This window comes from Manacus vitellinus, unplaced genomic scaffold (assembly GCF_001715985.3).
Source record: "Manacus vitellinus isolate BGI_N305 unplaced genomic scaffold, ASM171598v3 scaffold_3_pilon, whole genome shotgun sequence".
In the NCBI taxonomy this organism is placed as follows: domain Eukaryota; kingdom Metazoa; phylum Chordata; class Aves; order Passeriformes; family Pipridae; genus Manacus; species Manacus vitellinus.
The window spans coordinates 12,817,385-12,836,663 of NW_021940535.1; the positions used below are offsets into that span (position 1 = coordinate 12,817,385).

General features: G+C 41.7%; 1 protein-coding gene across 1 annotated transcript in view; it reads right to left on the reverse strand.

The window, feature by feature from the left end:
- SH3BP5 (SH3 domain binding protein 5) overlaps positions 1-19,279 on the reverse strand; it is a 50,425-nt gene that overhangs the window by 13,921 nt on the left and 17,225 nt on the right. The window contains exon 3 of the mRNA XM_029961840.1: positions 5,873-6,037. Within this exon, the coding sequence (XP_029817700.1) occupies positions 5,873-5,896 (24 nt within the window). The 5' untranslated portion in view covers positions 5,897-6,037. The remainder of the gene's footprint in view (positions 1-5,872; positions 6,038-19,279) is intronic.

Below are 19,279 nucleotides of genomic sequence, written 5' to 3' on the forward strand. Positions count from 1 at the left end.
TTTAAAAATGCTGGAAGCTACAAAATAACAGTGACTGGAATTTGCCAATGCTCAATTACATTTCAATCCCTCACATCCATTCTTGGGGCTAAATTAGAATAAACCTTGATATCTGGGATAAATCACATGACAAGTGCTACCAACATCAGGGTCATAAAGCAGGTCAGGTGTCCAGTATCATGTTGGTTTTTCATACCTTTCATATCAAACATCACAGAAATGCTGAATCCTGCAGAACTGGGATTTGAGGATGATAGACTGTAATCACCTCAAAATATCTGACAAAATATGACATTTGCTGTCAGCCTTATATACCCACGTTCATTACCCCCTCCAGGAAAAAAGAGAAAAAAAAAGCTATATATTTCATCCTTTTGAGAAACCAGTGATACAAGAAAAACTCTCTCCCCACACATCCTTGTTTTTTCCTATGGGCAATTCTGTCATCACACTCACATTACGCCCACAAGTCTGCAGAGACACCCCATCCCCTTTCCCTGGGACAGTAGCTCAAGGTGCACACCCAAGGCTGAGCTCTCCATCAGGGCAGGTGGACAAACTGCAAACAATGCTGCCACCTCTACATCTGGCAGGTTCAATATAAGACCAGCTAGGGAAATGCCTCACCTCTTAAAAAGGGCTTAGAAAAAGACAGACAGGCTTGTGTGGGAAAGAAGTACTTTTTATCAGCCCTAATACATTTGGGGAGGGAAAAAAAGCAGCGTTATGTGGACTTGTACACAAACTTTTGATCACAGATACCAAATAAGCTGTTTTGTCTAATAAAAGTGCTTCTGTCACTTCTACCACCAACCTGCCTTGTAGATGCTCCTAAGCCATCACAGATGCAAGAGCATCACTTAGAAAAAGGCAGGGATAAAAGTGAGGATGACACTTCTTCAAATGAAGATTGCTCAAGGCACATCTTTCCTCCTTACATGGTACCTGCCATTCATACCCTTGGGGTGAGCAAGGGACACACTCTTGCATGAAAACATCCAGAGCAGATGAACTTCTAGGATGCCCATGCATTCACTGGACATTTCTTAGCCCACACCTATCCCTAACTACTGGATCACCTATTTCAGGCAGAACTCACTCTCCTAGGTAGCACAGGCTATAAGATACAACTATGGGAAAACAAAACAAGTCAAACCCCCCAATGCAGGTATTGATCAATTCCTCTTCTCTGTTTCCCAACCCTTTATTTCCAAACCAGTTGCCTGGGAAAGAAAGGTCAGTGTAGACTATCACTATCGTGATTAAGTCTATATGTGAAGCTATTTCCACCCAAAATAGCTCGATGACCTGAAGTAAAAAATGGACTCCAGGCAGAATCTCAGTAATAACAGCAGACGCAAAAGAAAAATTTTATCAATGGAGTTCAGCAAAGCTGACCATCTAAGCCAGAAGATTACTCTGGACAACTGTTTCTTTCTCAAAAAAATTAAATTGATTGTAAAAGCGGAAAGAGACAATTAAGACGGGTAAATCAGGAGGAGAGAATCAACAATACAAAAGATTGCATAGAATCCCTGCATTTCCCAGATAAAGTGACAGAGGGATTAGGACCAGGAAGGATGTAGTATTTTTGTTGCTTCTTTCATAGACTTTCTTCTCACCCTTTTTTTCCTCAAAGTTTTTCTAGCTTCAGGAAGTATCTCTCCTCTCTACATCATGAAAGCACCCACACATTTTACACTGACAGATGGCACTTCACAGTGTAATATCAGAGGGAGCTGCACAAGCCAAATTAATCCAAGAGGGAGCATGCCTCCTCCCTCTTTACTCTCCCCTCATCCTTTCCTTCTTAAAATGTCTCATGATCAAGAGCCAAAACATTTCTTCTTCCTGCCAGACTTTATGAACTGAACATATCTCAGGAAATACTGTAAAAGCAGAACCTTTTTAAGACTGCAGATTGCATCAGCAAATAGAAATTAGCAATTTCTCTTGAAATTTATGAAGGATCTTCCTTCTTGCTCCAGCTTCTCTCAAACTAGAAGTAACGCATCCTTTTGTAGACCTTTATGAATTATTTTCAACAGGAGTATAAATGTGAAGATCTTTCTCCTCCATCCCTCCAAAATTCAACATCCTTTGGCCCTTTCATTGCCCTGTTCTCTGCACCCCAAATTGCAGCATTATATTCAAGGTACTAGCAGACAGGCAACGCACCTCCACTTCCCAAAAACACAATCTCCAAATTTTAAAGACACACCAAAAACTCAGTAAGCCAATGGCTAAGAGTGAACAGTGCTTTCTTCTCTAGGTAGCTTAAAAGCTCATCACACTGTCTACATTTCTATTACAATCAACAGAGAATTTATTTTAAAATGAACTTGCCCCTCTGCTCACATGATTTGTTCTCCAAAAACCATCAACACACTGATCAGACCTCTTTTCATTATAATGGAACTTTTACCAAGTTCTGTGATACAAAGTCAGGTTCCAGATACATGACACTGACGAGCTAAATTCCAGCCTGTCATTACACTTCTCAGATCTGTGGAAAAATGGACATCTAGAAAAAAACCCACAGGACTTTACCCTAAAATACACATCATGTTAGGAATAGAAGTGGGTAAAGCAGCTGCCTGATCTGCAGGATTGCACCACAGCCCAGTGCTTCATTGTTGTCAACACATAGCTCAAGCACAGACATTTATAGGGATTAGTTGCATCTTCACAGAGAGGCAGGCAGGCATCCAGCTCCTATTTATGCACCCAGCTTCCTTGGGAAATGTAGCTCAAACTACAAGGTGTAAAAAAATTCTGAGTGACAGCCTGTACTCCCTGTACCTGTTCATGCTGTTTCTGTCTGCTCCATGAATAGAAAGACCTTCCACATGCAGTGCTCCCACCTCACCCAGGATAAACAAAATTTCCATAACTCTTCCATTTTGCATCAGTTGAATGATATGATTTTCTGCATAAGTGGCTACAAAAGCCTTGTTTACAGTACTCTGTTAGATAGTTACATTAAAAATAGTGTTAATAGCTTTTCAGTCTATCAAGACACCAAAAAGCAATTACAACATGTAACCCTTATCTCTATTTCCTCCCAGTGAGGGTCTGGAAACAGCATTTCCTGTCTGGTACTCTGGAACCCAAGTCTTTGTCCATATCCACTGGGTCATGTGCAAAACTAACCTGGCAGCATTTCCACATACAGCTGTATAAGAAACCAGTTTCTTGTTTGTTCTCTTGCTTACCCTTTTTCTTTATGCTTTTTGTTTGTGGTGTTTGTCAGCTACCGAGCTGCTACAGGGCTCGAGTTTTGTTCCAAATTTCAGATTAATTCAAAAAAGCCTGCTGCCTCTGCCCAAAAACAGTAAATAAAAACCCTTTACTCTTGTCTGACATTTCTGTCAATAGAGAAACAAATTAATTAGTAGCCACTTTTTAACATTTGGCTCAGAGGTGCTTTTCTGCACTTGAGCTCTTGCTGTACAAGGCCCACTGCAAAATTATTCTCTGCCCAGTACAACTGCCATTTATAAACAAATGCAAAAAAAGCTAGCAGATCCAAATAACAAGAATGCAAAAGCTTTCTCCAAGAATGATTTTATAGGCATAAGTAGAATTTTATTTCTTAACCCTCAGCTTTCACTCTCAGAACCATTTTCCATTAGTGACTTGTAATGTAATTAACAATTAATGATCTGAGTTATCAGCAACGCTGTGGCAGTCAAGAAGAACTTTTGTTCTAGTAGATCTCATCCTCCAATCTGTTTTCACCCACATCTTGGTAGGGAATGATGACATTTTCTGCTCCCTGAGATCCCAATTATTCTCTTTGCCTCACTGAACACTAAGAACTTCATTAACTGCGTGCACTGAAGACAAGGAAGTTTTCACCCCCTCTTAAAGAAGATATAAAACTCAGTCAAGCCCTCCAAACAAACTAATGCTGGGTCTGTTCAGTCAGGACTTCCAACAGCATTCTCACCCTCCTTGGCTCTGGCCCTAGTCTCAAGACCTCCACTATGGAGGTACTGTCTCATGAAAATCATGAGATAAACTTCCATGTAACTCTCTCAAAATCTGCTACACCCAGGAAAGGTGCAGGTGGGTGTTTTCTGGGAACTGAGCTTACCCAGGCTATTTTAAGCACCAGGAATTGCTGGGTTACAAGTTTCCCATTCCAGGAGCCCTCAGCTGCAGTCCAGTCAGTGCCTAGGATACTTCACACCTGCAGTAAGTAAATCTAAGTTTCCTATTTACTGTTCAGCTGTAACAAATCAGAGACATCATGGTTTGGATCAGTCCCCAACAAGCAGGTATTCTGCATTCAGTGATGATACATATCAACACCACCAGCATGACTCCTAACACTGTCAGCAGAGATCATCTGCTGTAAATCACTGGGTTTGCTCATCTCAGGTGTACACCTACCAGAGACCATCAGGGAAAGCTTAAGGGTTGTAGAAGGACACAGAGATCCCCTTGAGATAGCCAATGAAAAGAAGAATCTGTTTGAACTCTCAAAATTGCTAGTGTTTCTCACCCACCCCAACACAAGTTTGCAGTATACCAGCCAGAGAGAAGTGGTCAATATGTGACTGCTGTCACTCTCCACCAGAACTCAGCAGTTTAGCAGTAAGGAGGTCTAAGCAACTCCTTAGATGCTTCCAGTTTTCTCACCTATCAATTCTGATAAATCAAAAATTGTGGATGCATTTCTGGACTTTGCTCCTATTGAGCTGGGATAACAACTAGGGAAAATGACAGCTGCTGGTGTCCTGGCACACACACAATGCAAAGGGGAGGTTCCCCTCAGAAATACACAGTGGTTACCTGATCTGCAAATACCTAATGATAACAGGGACAATAACACAAACAATACCCTGGAGTTCATTTTCTCTTTCTTTAAAATGTACCAGGTTTTCCATCTCTCCCCTACACTCAGCCAACATCCCTTCTGTTCCCCGTTTCCTCATCAGGCAGCTGGGTTTTACAATTCACCCTGAAATAGAGGCTCTCTTATAAATCAGACGCTTCTGCTACAGAACAGAGCTACTGCATTGAGGACTGCAAGACAATATGAACATTGTATGGCATGCTAGCATATTTGGAATAGCAAGTTCAGCTTCACTAGCATATTAAGGAAATTCTGACAGAACAAAGATTTTTAACTTTGATTTTTGGTTCTTCCATGTTAAAAAAACCTTCCTGCCCTTTTTTTTTTTTAATAGACAGGAAAAAAGAGACACAGCAAAAGACAGGAAAATTCTTCTTGACAGCTCCTAGAAAGAATACCGTCTTTCTTTGTTAGATGATGCATCTCTTCTGTAAGTTTAAAAAGACTTTACAAAGGAGGTAAGATCTTGTCTAAATTTGAAAGTTAATTCAGGATAAAGCAGAAAGCGAGCTTAAAACGCAACACACATTTTCAAGTAATTCTACATTCAAACACGCATTTCTGAAGCAAAGTGCCTTGTTCAACTTATTCCATACTACAAACCCATTATACTAAAATTGGAACACGTACCTATTTTTCCAGAGTAAGAGCCTCTATAACACATGTATTCAGGAATAGCCACCTCCGTGCAATTATTCTGGCACAACTCCAAATGCAGATATGTGTGAAGTTTATCTGTTATCCCTATAATATAGATGGTAATTTATTTTTTTCTGTACAGAGCTACTCCACTAGCTATTGGCACAGCCAGACAGAGAAATATAGTTGTCCCAGAAGAAGCCTAAGGCCCAGATCATTTAACCTTAGGCTTCATAATTTTTCATAGCTTTATTTCCTACGTCGTGTATCTGAATCAAAACAAAAATTTATTCTTACAGAAACTAAGCCTCATACACCACAGGAGAACACAAAATATGGAAAAGATAGGTGCTGGGGCAATTGTATTACCCTCTGAGTAGCATGGTTGAGCATCTCTTGCCAGGCAGAGTCAAACTGACGTTTGTCATCTTCCAGGAGCCTCTGCTCAGCAAGTGAAATGGTCTCTTTTGCAGCACGCAGCACTTCAGTGGCCCTCTGAAAGTCCTGAGTTGCCCTCTGAGCTTCCAGCTGTGCCTAAAGAAATAAAAAATAACATAAAAAAAAAAGTTTTAAAACAGTCACGTTTAGAAGATCTACGACACTAAACCCAAGACTTTAAAAGCACCACACCAGCGTCACTGTTTCCCAATCTTTTACTTGGAAGTGGCACATATTTTTCACTGGAGTAAGTACTGCTAAGACAGCAGTTCCCACACAAAGAGCTAATTTGCCCAGAACTGCCTCATAGTGTTTATGGTCAAAAACCCACACAGCTGATGGCCTACAAATAAGCATCTGGCTGAGAGATAAATACCTTCTGATGTAGGTTTAATCACTGAGAAAGAAAACAAAAGAAAACGCAATAGCAAACTTGTAGCATGTCAAGAGTACATTGAGAATGGCACTCCCTGAGTTTAGTCAGGGTGGATTTTTATCTGATGCACCATTAATCACACTGAATAAATGTTCTGGAAGTATGACCTTGCTATAAAGCACAAACAAGTTTTCTGAGACAGTGGACACTAATTCCTTGGACATTCTTCTACTTTGCTATCGCTGGGACACAACTGGTGCAGTAAGTCCCCAGCACACAGACACAAAGGTAATCAAGGGAATTTACAGCACATGTAAAACATGGATGAAGGCCCTGCTATGTCCTTTGGAAACTGCTGCTTCTTTTAAGCAAAGTAACACAAAGTTTGAGCTTGAAGGAAACACTTTCAAGTGTCTTCATGGAAGCAGGGGAGAACAATCTTCTGGTGAACTATATGGTTCTTGCTGTGAGAGAAAGACTCCCCCAGAACAATATACCTCAACCTTCCCAGCAAAGCAAGCACTGCTTACAAGCCATCTAATCAGTGAGCTGTGATCTCTTCTGTTCTAGATCAAAAAAATCCTCAGTGACACTGCATGTACAGACCACCTTCATCTCTCCTGAAGGTTTTAACAAGGCTCTCACTATACCCAAATCCAACTCTGAACAGTCGTCAAGTAAAATGCTCACATCCCATCTTGCCACCTCCCTTTTTCACAGCTGAACATCAGCCCTCCAGGGCCAGCAGCAAACTCTGGCCTATTCAGCCCAAAAGGGGATAGCCAATAAAGCAGAAATAATGCCAGTTATACTGCAGGTTTCAGTAGTATCATAGCAGAGTTCAGTAGTGTCACACTTGAGTACCAAGTGTAAACAAGTCTTAGGTGTTCAAAACAGGTGACTTTACAGTAAATAGACAAAGAATAGTCATTAAAAAATTACTGGTGTTGTCTGGGTTGTTTGTTGGGTGTTTTTTTAACAAAAGATAGAGATATCCTCTCTTAGTTATCATTGAATGAGTAGCAATTTTAACATTCAGGCCTTCAAACATGCATATTTCACATTGTTTTCCTAAATCAGAAATTTTTAATTTCTGAAGCTTTTGTGTTCATTTGCTATATCAGAATTTTACTGCTCTGTGGCTCTTTTGAGGTTGACACACAAATACCTTGTTTAGCTGAAAAGTAAAATCTTAACCTGAATTTTTCTACACTATATATTTCACAAATTTCTATTTAAAGAAGTACTTTTGAACCATTTTGTACTAAAACACCTCCCTTCCAGTGTAAGCCTTACATTAAATTAATTGAACATCCAGCACTATGAATACAGTTTTCATTGACACTTCAATGACTTTTCAAAAATAAAGCAGGACTACTCCATTTATTTATATCTCATTACCTATAAGAAATGTCTTTGACCAGACATGACTGACAGGACAAAATAATGAATAAAACTTTACATATCATGATATACATAGAAGGAGTCTGAGAATGAAACTGAGAAAATAAGTCTGATATACAGAATACTAAACTGAGGAAGATAAAATGTTACGAATAAACTAAAAAGTTTTAGTGTGAAGAAACAGTGGTCACTTGGGAAGCAGCCAAAAATCCCTGATACAAAATAAGTACAACAATGGTGCATTTCTCCAGCAAACAGCTGGCTACACCTCCTCAACACCAGCTGCATCAAACACCTTCACACTTGAGACGCCACAGTTATTTGTAAAGGTAATGGAAAAAACCCTTCCCTCCCTGCCCCATGGCAGGGGAGACAGACTCCTAATTTAAACACAGGTCTCAAAAGGAAATAAAACACACTAAGTTTCCCTCATTACGTCTTGAAATAGCAGCAAGCTCTTCTTACTTCCTTCCCCCTCTCACACAGAGAGGTACCTCACCCCGAAGTGACCATGAAAAAATAGAAGTTATGTGTCAGAGGTCCTTCAGTTACTAGTTAGAAAGGGAAACAAAATTCATCACAATCAGTGCAGTAATTTCCTTCCAACCAAGGTCCCTGATGCATTTCCTTCTGAAGTGGTTCGTGGTGTTTCCACAGAGAAGAAATTCATCTAACCTTTGCTGCTTTCAGGCAGCTTACACCACACCACCCTGCCTAAAGCCTTGGTGAAGAGCCAGGGCATTTAAGTGTTAATTTCCATGCAGAACTTCACATTCCAAAGCAGCACAAAGCTTTGGGTCAGTGTTAATGGATGCACAAAATAACCTCTACTGAATTTCCAAAAAAATTCAAAACTTTTTTTTTAACTTCCAGTAAGTTTGACCTACGCTAGCAAAGGAATCAAACACAACTAAAGGCCAAAAGTTTCCCATAAAAAATAGCTTGAGATAGGTTTTAACTAGTGAAATAAAATGTAAGACTCCAATAGGAGCCTGCACTAAATACTGCAGAACAGTACTGAGAATGTTTGGAGGAAGAGTAGGACTGATTTTCATGAAAGACTCTATGAGAGGGAGCCACGTCCCAGTGACTTCCAGCAAGAAGGCTGTGAAGGCAGCTTCAGCTCCATGGCTGCCTCGCTGCATGAGCAGGCCTGCCCGTGCAAGAAACAACTTACAAACACATGGAAACAGACTGGAGACCCATTCCTAGCACAGAGAGAACCTCATCAGCAAGTAACTGCTTTCGAAACTCTAGTAAAACCAGATCCCAGGGGCAATGCGAGCACAGAAGTACAATTTTCTCACCGTAACTGCATCAGCACTTGAAAGTTTCTGTTGGCACAGATACTCGGGTCAGGGATCAAGACATCTAAGCTAGGAAAAATCCTGCAGAGCATTAGGAGCTGAGTTATTAAATCTCCAGAAAAAACAACATTTAGTGGTAGCTTGCAGTACTAGTAGCTCTTCTGATGAAGACTCTAAAGCACAATTGGCTGCACAGCAGGAAAACAGACTTTATTATAAGAAAACCAGAAGTCAAATTTACAATTCAGCTACATTTCTACTTGCACCTGGACCTGTAGGACATCGAGAGATGAAGCTGTGAACAGGCAGGTCCATAATACTGGGCTCATAATCCATTATGCTTCATGTCCTGTAACGGTGTGGGCAAATGGAAAACTGAAACAAAACCATGCTTAAATACTCCCTCCCAGCTGCATTTGTTGAATACTACTCTGCAGTGGCAATTTGGAAACACTGTTTTGTTTTTAAGCAACACAGTCCAAATAGCAATTTAGCTTCAACAGTTATCTGAAGTCAATCTATAGTCTTTTATTTTAAGCAACTCACTGAAAGCCAGAGAAAGAAAAGGCCAAACTCTAGGGTAAAGCATTATGCATTCATCATTAGAAAAACATCAAGAGGTTTGTGGCTTTGCCAATGTGGATACCCAAACACTTTTTTAGTAGAGTTACTCAATAATTAGGCTTCATTTAAAACTCCCTCCAGCATGTACAAGTTGTTCTGCACCATCACCGACAGGTTGCTCTCACGCTCTCGGTCCCAAGCCTGCAGGTCACTCTGGTGGAGGAGAGAGTAGCCATGTTCTTCCTGTGCTTTTAAAACCATAGAGAATAGGAGCTCATGTCTCCATCCAACCTCCTTACGTTGCATATGAAGTCGGTCACTTTAGACAGTGGCTGTTTCTCTCAAAAGATAAGAATTCAAAATTCAAATGAATGGCTGAAAACTAGGCTATTTTTCTTTCATCACAAACTTGTATTTGATTTGAGAGAGGTTTGGCCCTGGGGGAGAATAAGGAAAAATGTACTAGGGATGAGGAGAAAAAGCTCTGAGGGAGGTTGGAGGCAAGCAGGATGTCAACTTTCTGCCTGTCACACATGCGCTTGATGAAGTCTACCCGACATAAAAGTGAGGATCTCTTTCAAAATAATTAGAAGGAGCTAGGCCAGTGGAATCCCTCATTGGAAATAAGAAAGTCTTGACACTTCAGGAACTGGGGGCCTGTGCCCCAGCTCCCACTGCCACAGTGACGCTGCTCATTGTGGCTCACGATCAGTGCTTTCTGCCAGGAAGCTCAACCGAATGTCTTCACCACTGCAGACCCTTCCTCTATAATATAAAGTGGGACTCCTTGAGAAACACAAACAGCCACAGAGATTTAAGCTAAGGAGAATCCCACCGTCACAGCAGTGTCTGTCACAGGCCATCCACACAGACACCAGCTCCTTCTGCCGCTCTGTTCATCCCTCCTTTGCAACTCAGGACTCTGCAAGCAACCTGCTACAAATACATCTCCCACAACAATTCCTTCCTTACAGCAAGCTGAACATCCAGAAGTCCTGCTCTGCCCACTCAGACTTCTCCTCATGGCCAAGACTTCATCTGCTATGGAGCCCAGGCTCCAATAGGCACTGCCCCGAACTTCCCAGGCAGCTCCCAAAGACTGAGATGACACACAGGAGCAACACTCACAGAAGCAAATGGAGCACTGCAGTATAAAACATGTCAACTTAGAAAACAAAAAGTTATGTAAAATTAAAGGGGTACTGACAGGGTTCATAATTGCAAGATATTAATGTATTGCTCATAGGTGCTTGATACCAACAAATCCCTTTTGGGGTATAAAAGCTGCACTCTCAAGGGCATTCCTCTGCTTAGCCTACACTGGGCCTTGCACAGAACGGAATCACGAACAACAGCTGGATTATGTTGTTAACTACAGATAGGAATGAAAACAAAAAAAGCTAGGCCATGGTAAGCTAACAGAAGAAAACAAACCCAGGCACTTTTTCAAATGTAGTCCTCTTGGAACTGGCAGCAGCATACAGACATCTGCTTGTCCATTTTGAAAGCAGAAAAAAACCTGTACTCTTTAATTACGAAATACAATTTTCTGATTGGTTCATACAGCTTTTATTGACCCAAGCCCTCTTCAGAGTCAGAGCCCTTGCCCAGCTGACCTAATAGAGGATTTTTCCCCACCCTAACATATATAGCTTGAATCTATGACATATACTCCATTTCATCTAATCTCTGATGTTTTTGTTTCTGCACAATATCACTGACACTGAAACATGGTGCAACACAGCTATAGCATTCCTCTGAGGTTAGCTGACATGTAATACACCCTGGGAGACACTGCTCAGTCTCTGACACGTGAATACACCTGCATGCAGCTGACAGCCCAGCCAGGTTGCCAAAAACAGATGCAGAGGGTACATTTTGTGGAGACAAGCCTATACAGAACTTCTCCCCTCAGCCAGCCTCCCTCACCAGAGGGCCAGACCACAAGTGTTGATAAATTCATGAAAAGGACATCACTAACCTAACCAGCAGATTTCCCATCAGAAATGGCAGTCAGTAACGATCCGCTATTTTCAAGTATTTACAAAACTGGCTTCTCATTTATCCAGGTGAACCTAACTCATCGTGCACTGCCAAGGCCTTGACATCCACTTTATTTCAGCATCTCTGTGTTACTGGCAATGAAAGGCATGAACAACTACTCTGTTTATGAAATCACTGTAAGCTGGAACATGAAGGGAACACAGAGATGCTGCTCAGAACAAGGCACCAGCATACCACGTGCAGGCCCAAGGCCTTTGCTCTAGAAGGCACTTGTTTGTCACCGTGAAACCAATCTCTCTCCCACTCACTAATCTTTAAAACAAAAGTTTAATTGCTACCAGCAAACGTGTACTTGCTTACTATCAAATAGATAATGATTAACTGTGTTCCAGTCACACTTTTCAGAAGGAAGCAAGATGTTTCCATTCTGGTCTTCTCTTACTCTTTTATCAGCATCCCACAATTAATTTGCTGTGCAGATTATAACAGGGAACATATTTCAAAACAGGAGCTTTACTCCATCAACCACTCACCAGAGTTGCTGATCCCTGCCTGTCTTCAGGGATCACTCTGATCGCACTGACTGCACCAGGGTATCCTGCACAAGCTTCTGGCAGGGATGAGGACAGCAGGATCACCACTCACTGACCACAGTATACCTGTCTTATCCACCACTGCAGTTGATTCAGTAATTCAGAAGCCTACAAGGTGAAGGCACCATTCACAGTGACCAGCCATTGAGTGCTGCTATTTTGGCTCCAGTTTTCCTCAAGCTGTTTCAATGCAGTTGGCAGCCCAAGGGCCCATAATGCTAAACATCCTAATAACAATCTTGATACCGGCACAACTGCATCCATGGTAAATCTGCAAATGACATTAAGTCAGAGGAGATGGTTGAAAAAGCAAATGGCAGAACATCAACCCAGATGGCCCTTGTGCAACCTGCCTGATTGAAGACAAACTTTACAAGGTTCAACAAGCAGACTTGTGGAGTCCTGCACCTGGGGTGGAATAATCCCATGGTCAGCCCCGCCAAAGAGGAGCTGTGCATTACAACAGGCATCAGGCTGAAAAAGCTGAAAAGGTGCAGTCTTGCTGGGAGGAAGGTGAACCATGCCCTAGGCTACATTAAGAGGGCTATAGCTGGCCAATCCTGGGAAATTATCATTCCTCCCAAATGAGTAGTGGTGAGGTTGCATACTGAATACTACATCCAAGCCCTCAGTTCAAAATGGATGTCAAGATAGGGTAGAGGCCTACAATGACTCCCACAAGGAGTGCTGAGGGATGTGGGTTTATTTAGTCTGCCAAGGAGGAGACTAAGGAGCAATGTAATTAGCTGCCAGCTAAATCTGAAGGGGAGCTGTAAAGAAGAGAGAGTCAAGTGAATGTTTTTCGGCAGTATTGGATGGAGCAACAGCCACAGACAGCAGCTTAAAAGTTCAGGGTGCACACTAAAAAATGTCTTTCTTATCAGGAGGGCAGTGTGACCCACAGAGAGTTTACAAATATCCATCTCTGGAAGTTTTCACAACTTGGTAAAGTCATGGTTGATGTAATCCAGCAATGTCACAGTTCTGCTTTCAGCAGGAAGTTGGGCTCAGATGACCTCAGAGGTCCTATACAACCAGTATTTATATCAAATACCGTCCTTTTTTCTTACAGTTTCTCAAAGTCCAAATAATATTTTTGCAAAAACTTTGCAGTGACGCTGAATGTTCTCCTAGGTTCTCAGTCATATTTTCCTGAATAAACAGACTAGTGGTGTAATTGGGGGTAGGGGTTCTGTTTGCTTTTCTTAAGGACCATGACCTTCCTTTCCTCTCTCCCAACAGCCTAAAAATTCTGAGCCAAAACAGAACTGAGAAGTAGTAAAAACCACCAGAAACCCCTTCTTGCTATAGGCCATGCACAAAGTTTTATAAACAACTTCGCAAATCCAAAGCCTTGGGAGTGACCTCATTTTGACAGACCTATGAAGCCTTGTGAGCTACACATTAAACTGCAATGACTGCATTACTGACAGAAAATACAGTCTCTCAAGAGTCTGAAACCCCTTCATTCTTTAAGCTGTTTATTGTAAAGCTCTACAATTGTACATGGCTTAAAATATGCTTTTTCAAAAGCAGATTTGAAGATTTTTAATCGGATGGAGAAGGTGGAGGAGGAGGAAAAGGTGAAAACAAGCCTTGCTAGATTTTTATGAAGGACAAACCATTTCCTTCATGCTGCCTATGAAACACTACAGCCATATGTCCCTTAGTCTCTGCTTTTGATTAGGTGTCTTAGTCTTGTGCTGGGCTTTTTGGCCCCGTACATGCACCCACCCCTCCTCTTCTAACAAATTAATTGTCACAAAACTGACCTGAGTCCTGGTTCTGTGTTACTTTCCTGGTAAACCTGTAGTCTATAAAAAGGTCCAGGAAATAAGAGTAGACCTACAAAGCACATTTCAAGAGACATCCAGCTCTATGCTAAAGTTAGGTGATATGTGTAACTCCCTTAAGATAGGATCATAAGCCATGTTCCAAGAGTTCAGGGCACATCCAGCATTAGCTACTTGTTACCAGCATACAGACAGTTAGACTCCTCAAAGACAGAATCCCACCTCACTTCTTTAGGAGCTATGGAAGGAAACGGGAAATAAATATCTGAACATACAATTTCCCTAAACGCTGTTAAGGCAAATCTTGGACTGGACTGAACAATCAGCTGCCAATCCTTCTCTGTTCTCTGGTGGCTCCCATCTAGGCTGTACACTAGGATCTTGCAAAACAAGGGCAAAAATATCACCTCTGAGCCAACCATTGCCACTGTGCAGTCAGTCATTTGAAACTTACTGGTCTTCTCACTGGTTTTAATTGATCTAGCTCCTTGCCTTACAGGAACAGGGAGGTGATGCTCATTTGGGCACTGAGATTGTATGGGAAACACTACCCCAAGCCTTTTGCCCCTCCTTTGTTTTTCATGCGGTTGTTGAGAGATGCTGGTCTGCTTGGAGTTACTCACAGTGATTAACAAGTCTATGGCACCAGAGTATGACATTTTATTCAGCCTAATACCATCCAGGCACAGCCTTCTTGGGCACTCACTGCCATCTGCTTGTTAGCTGTGCACTTGTTTGTGGCCAAAATTATTAAGCTGCTGCCTTCTGGAAGAGGGGATCATAGAATATGTCCAAGCTTTTCTCTCCAAGGTAAAAGATCTTATTAAGAGAGAAAAACATCAAGATAATCCTCCGGGCAATATGCACCTGCAGCGTGAGAGCTCAGGCAGTGACTCAGAGAGCCTAGGGTTTATAGCTGGTTTCTAGGTTTAGAGAGGCTCTACATACTCATCTACACCTGGCATCAGCTTCCTTTGCTGGAATTAAATATAGAAGCAAGGAACAAACTCCCACAAATGCACCCTGCAAGAGGTACACTGCCTGCCTTAGTGGATTTGCTAATTATCCTAGATAATAAATATTCAGCACATACAGATGCAACAGATAAATTCAGGAGAAACACTGAATCATTGTCTCACATAATTGCCACCAAAGCAGCAAATGTTTTTAAGCAGAAGTTTCCAGAGTGTTGGCAAGGGATTGGCAGCCTGGCTCTGAAAGCACACCTTGTATATGCATACTGGCAGAAACCAAGACAAGGCATGTGGGTAGGAGTTTCACCTGGCTGATGGGCTGCTCTGGACATGTTTTCCCAGTTCCCAGAAAGCCTCACACCCACCAGCAATTGCCCATCCTCAAGAGCAGAGATATGCTCTGGAAGAAAGCCCCAGGGTAACCTTGTACATCTTTGCATGCTCACAGCTACTTTTAAGACAGTCATTTTCCTAAGGGACACGTTGAAGATAACTATCTATTGACCCTTTAAAGTTTTCCCTAATGGAATTATATGACACCATAGCACATGTGACTCACAGGCTTGCTTCACTTAAAAGAAACAGTTGCAGGTGGTACCCTGGACAAATGAAGTGCTAAATCCATTCCATGAAGGAAAAAGTCTAGGTAGCAGCAGGAATAGAGAAAATGTCAATTCCACTTCACAGCAATAAAATTCTCCTTTGAGAACAAACCATTAGCACCCTTTACCAAATGAAAACAGAAAACCCCACCAATCAACCCAAACCATACTACAGCAAAAAAAAAAAAAAAAACACAACCACCCACCCACCAGACACAGACATATCTAAAAGAGATGGACATTTCTTCCACATTCTGGCAGCAAAATTTCTCATTTAATAGTAGAACTTCAAGTTCTACTGCAACTGAAAGATATTTCTCACAGAAACTGTCGATGCAGAGCCATTCCCACACATGCTGCACAGGAATTAGGCTCTTCAGATAATCTTTTCCAGCAAGAACAAACAAGAGCTCATAAATTCATACTGTTTTACTAGAAGTCATAATGAAGTACATCTAGAAGGCAGTAACCAACATCTATATCATATCTGTCTTGGCAGCAGCCCCTAGCATGAGCATTTATCATTTCATAATAAACTCCCACCTATTTAGACCACTATACACAGTAAAGACCGAGTTAGATGAACAACTTCCCCAAGGTTGCAGGACCTGTACTGCCTTCAGCAGTCACCCCTGAGCAATTACCCACAAAACAGGTACATAGGATATCACCCTGACCTCAAGTCACCCAGGCTCAAATGCCAACTCCTATTTTTAACAGATTATCCTGTCTGTGGCTTACAATCTCTTAAAATAGCCTTAACTAGTGAACAGAAAAAATTGGGAGGGGAAATAGTGAGAGAGAACAAAGCAAGGCAGTCTTTCCTTTAAATTATTTTTTTCCTGTACATTTGCCTTTTGGCAATAGCTATGCGAGTGTTACAGCTACACAAAGGAACGCACTATCTAACCTCTTGGGTTTTAACAAATTGAAGAGGATGCAATATGATGTTAATCAAATCTTCAGACAACAGTAGAGGAAAAAGGAATTCACTTCTATTTTCACATTCCAGCACCCTTTGAGAGCTATTTATACCTTCCCGCCACTTCCAGCATCTGCCATTGCATCTGTGGCTAAGCACAGTATCCAGATCACCTGTATCACTGCTTTCTGCCTAAATCAGCTGACATATATAAAAAAACCCCAAGTTTTCCTGTCTTAGCCCTCTCCTTGTTACTCAAAAGAACAGAGAGTATTTCCACACCTACCTACCCCAGCATTCCAATACTCGAGACCTACTTGCACAACACTTTTAGTATTTCACAACAGAAGAAAAACAACAAGAAAAAAAACATTCTTGAAGGTAGGAAAAATAATTAGGTCACTGGATTCTTGACAATTAATGGAGAGGAGGTTGAACAGCTATCTGGCTTTGTACTACTGCCATCTCATAGCTGAGAAATGAAATAGGCTTTGGGGTGGTTGGGGAAAGTGGGAGAAAGAGACACCACAAGAGAGTCATTTTCTCCCTCTCTTCTAGATAAATTCTTCAAAACAGTAAAACAAATAATTCTTCAAAACAAAACAGTATTTTCTTCTATTTCTACAAACAAAAGAAGAAGAGGAAGAACCTCTAATTTACAGTGCACAGCTAACAAATTTCCGTAATGGAAACCTCCAAGGCACATCAACCAGTAACGATGAGAAAACCAGTTACAGTTTTTGCATCAATAGCTTATACAAACTAATCATCCATCAACAGAGTAGTCCTCACATCAAACAAAAATGTAGGGTGTATAAATACAAACCCAAAATAACTAGACCCATTCACTGAGGCACAGAAAGCACAGAGAGACACAAGAGATCTGATTTTTAAAGGAGGGACACTACAGGTATTTCAGCAAACAAGTGGTTAAAAATTAGTTCCTACTATCCAAGAACACAGTATTTACAGATGATATTGCTACAGATGCCACCTAGTCTGCAGGAACTATAAGCAACCAAGCACTAAATTTGAATCAGGTAAGGTTTTTTTTTTCAGTTCATCTGTGAACTAGCAGTTGTTAGTGCTCCCAAACGTGGGGCAAATTTCCATCTGCCCAGGATTAAGACGGTAAAAACCTTCCAGTCACACTGACCCACTATCCTGCATTAGTAGGGTTGATGGGAAGACAAACACATTAAGGAGCTTTCTTTCACAGATCAGATCTTTGGCAGAACTTTCCAAATCTGACTAGACAACATCTGTTATCTTCTCAGCAGTTTAAGGACAGCTAGTTTGAGATGCTTGAATATCACACTGCTCAACCAGATGACAAAACCAGAATACAGAAGTCATACTGAGTCATACTTAAACTTTAATAAATAACGTAAATCAGCCAGATAAAACCTCGCTTTTTGACCCGGGTAAGTCTACCTAAGCTCCTTGCTTCTTAGGTTTTGTTGCTATTTTGGCCTGAAGAAAAATGCAACAGAATCGTAATTCAAGACTTAAAATACAATTTCCAGGTTTTAAGCATTCAGGTGGAGCAAACAGAACACATTAAGCATAAGCTCCGTCCGGCAGCAGTGAAACACAGAGGCACATGCAGCTGAATGCAAGGTAGGAACTCCTACACACTACTCAGGGGGGTTCAAACACAACTGTGCAACCATGATCAGAGAGCACAAAAAAACCCCCACTCAAAATTCTGAGTGTGGCAAAACATTTTCTTGACTGAACCCAAAGTACATCCTGTTTTAGAAATACAGTTTACGAAACTCAGTGGATTCCCTGGTGGAAGTCGAGGAAATGACTCCTCACCCTCAATAATAAAATTACATATTCCCTTGCTTGGCTTATTTCCTCTTCAGATGGGTGCTTGGCCCTGCAGCCATGTGGAAAGCGAGATTAATATACTGAGAACACCCCCTGGGATCACAGCAACGGGAACTCCGTATTTCTCAAGAGGACTGACGTCACATCGACATGACTTCCCCAAGATTTAATGATGTGTTTTGTAATAAAAAAATGAAAAAGTCTGTGGGAAGAAGGGGTTCAGGCCTAGAGCAGGCCCATAGGGAGCAAAAAGGAAAAAAGGACACACAAAACTTCATAGGCCATCAGGTACAACCCACAGCCTCCATGCTTCATGGTTTCAGGCACTTCTTGCACAGCTCACCTACATTTATTTCATCTCCTTACCATTTCTTCACAGCTCTGGGCTTCCCAATTGCCCACATAGCAACTTCCACGTCTCTCTTCCCTTCAGAGCATCCCAGCCATCTCTTCCCAGGTAAGGCTTGTCTTGCCTGCCTGACTCCCTCTCTCCTGTGCCTGGCCTGCCGCAGTGCTAGCCAAGGTCATCACATCAGCCTCCATCCCACAGATGAGTTTCTCAACCACTAACAGTAAGTCCCAGTTCAGGAAGGGAGCTGCTCCCCTACCTCTCCACCCCACCAACCCAAGTAATCTAAAAAGAAAATCACAGCAATTTCCATATGGTTGATTTACAGACCTGGGGAGTAAACTGCTTCTCACATCATTAACCCCACCTTCCTTATCCAGCCATCATTCCCTCCTCCATCTCACAGTGCTGTGAGGCTCCCCAAGAGCCACCAGGGCAGCTGCCACACAGCATCTCCAGTTAAAAGGGCAAACTATCAGCACAAGCAGAGCACAAACAACACAACCTATACTGCCAGCCCAGACTGGTTATTGCAAACAGCTGGAGGAGTAACATCCATACAAAACACAAATAATACAAAATGTAAAAAGAAAAAAAGTCCTACTGATAGGACA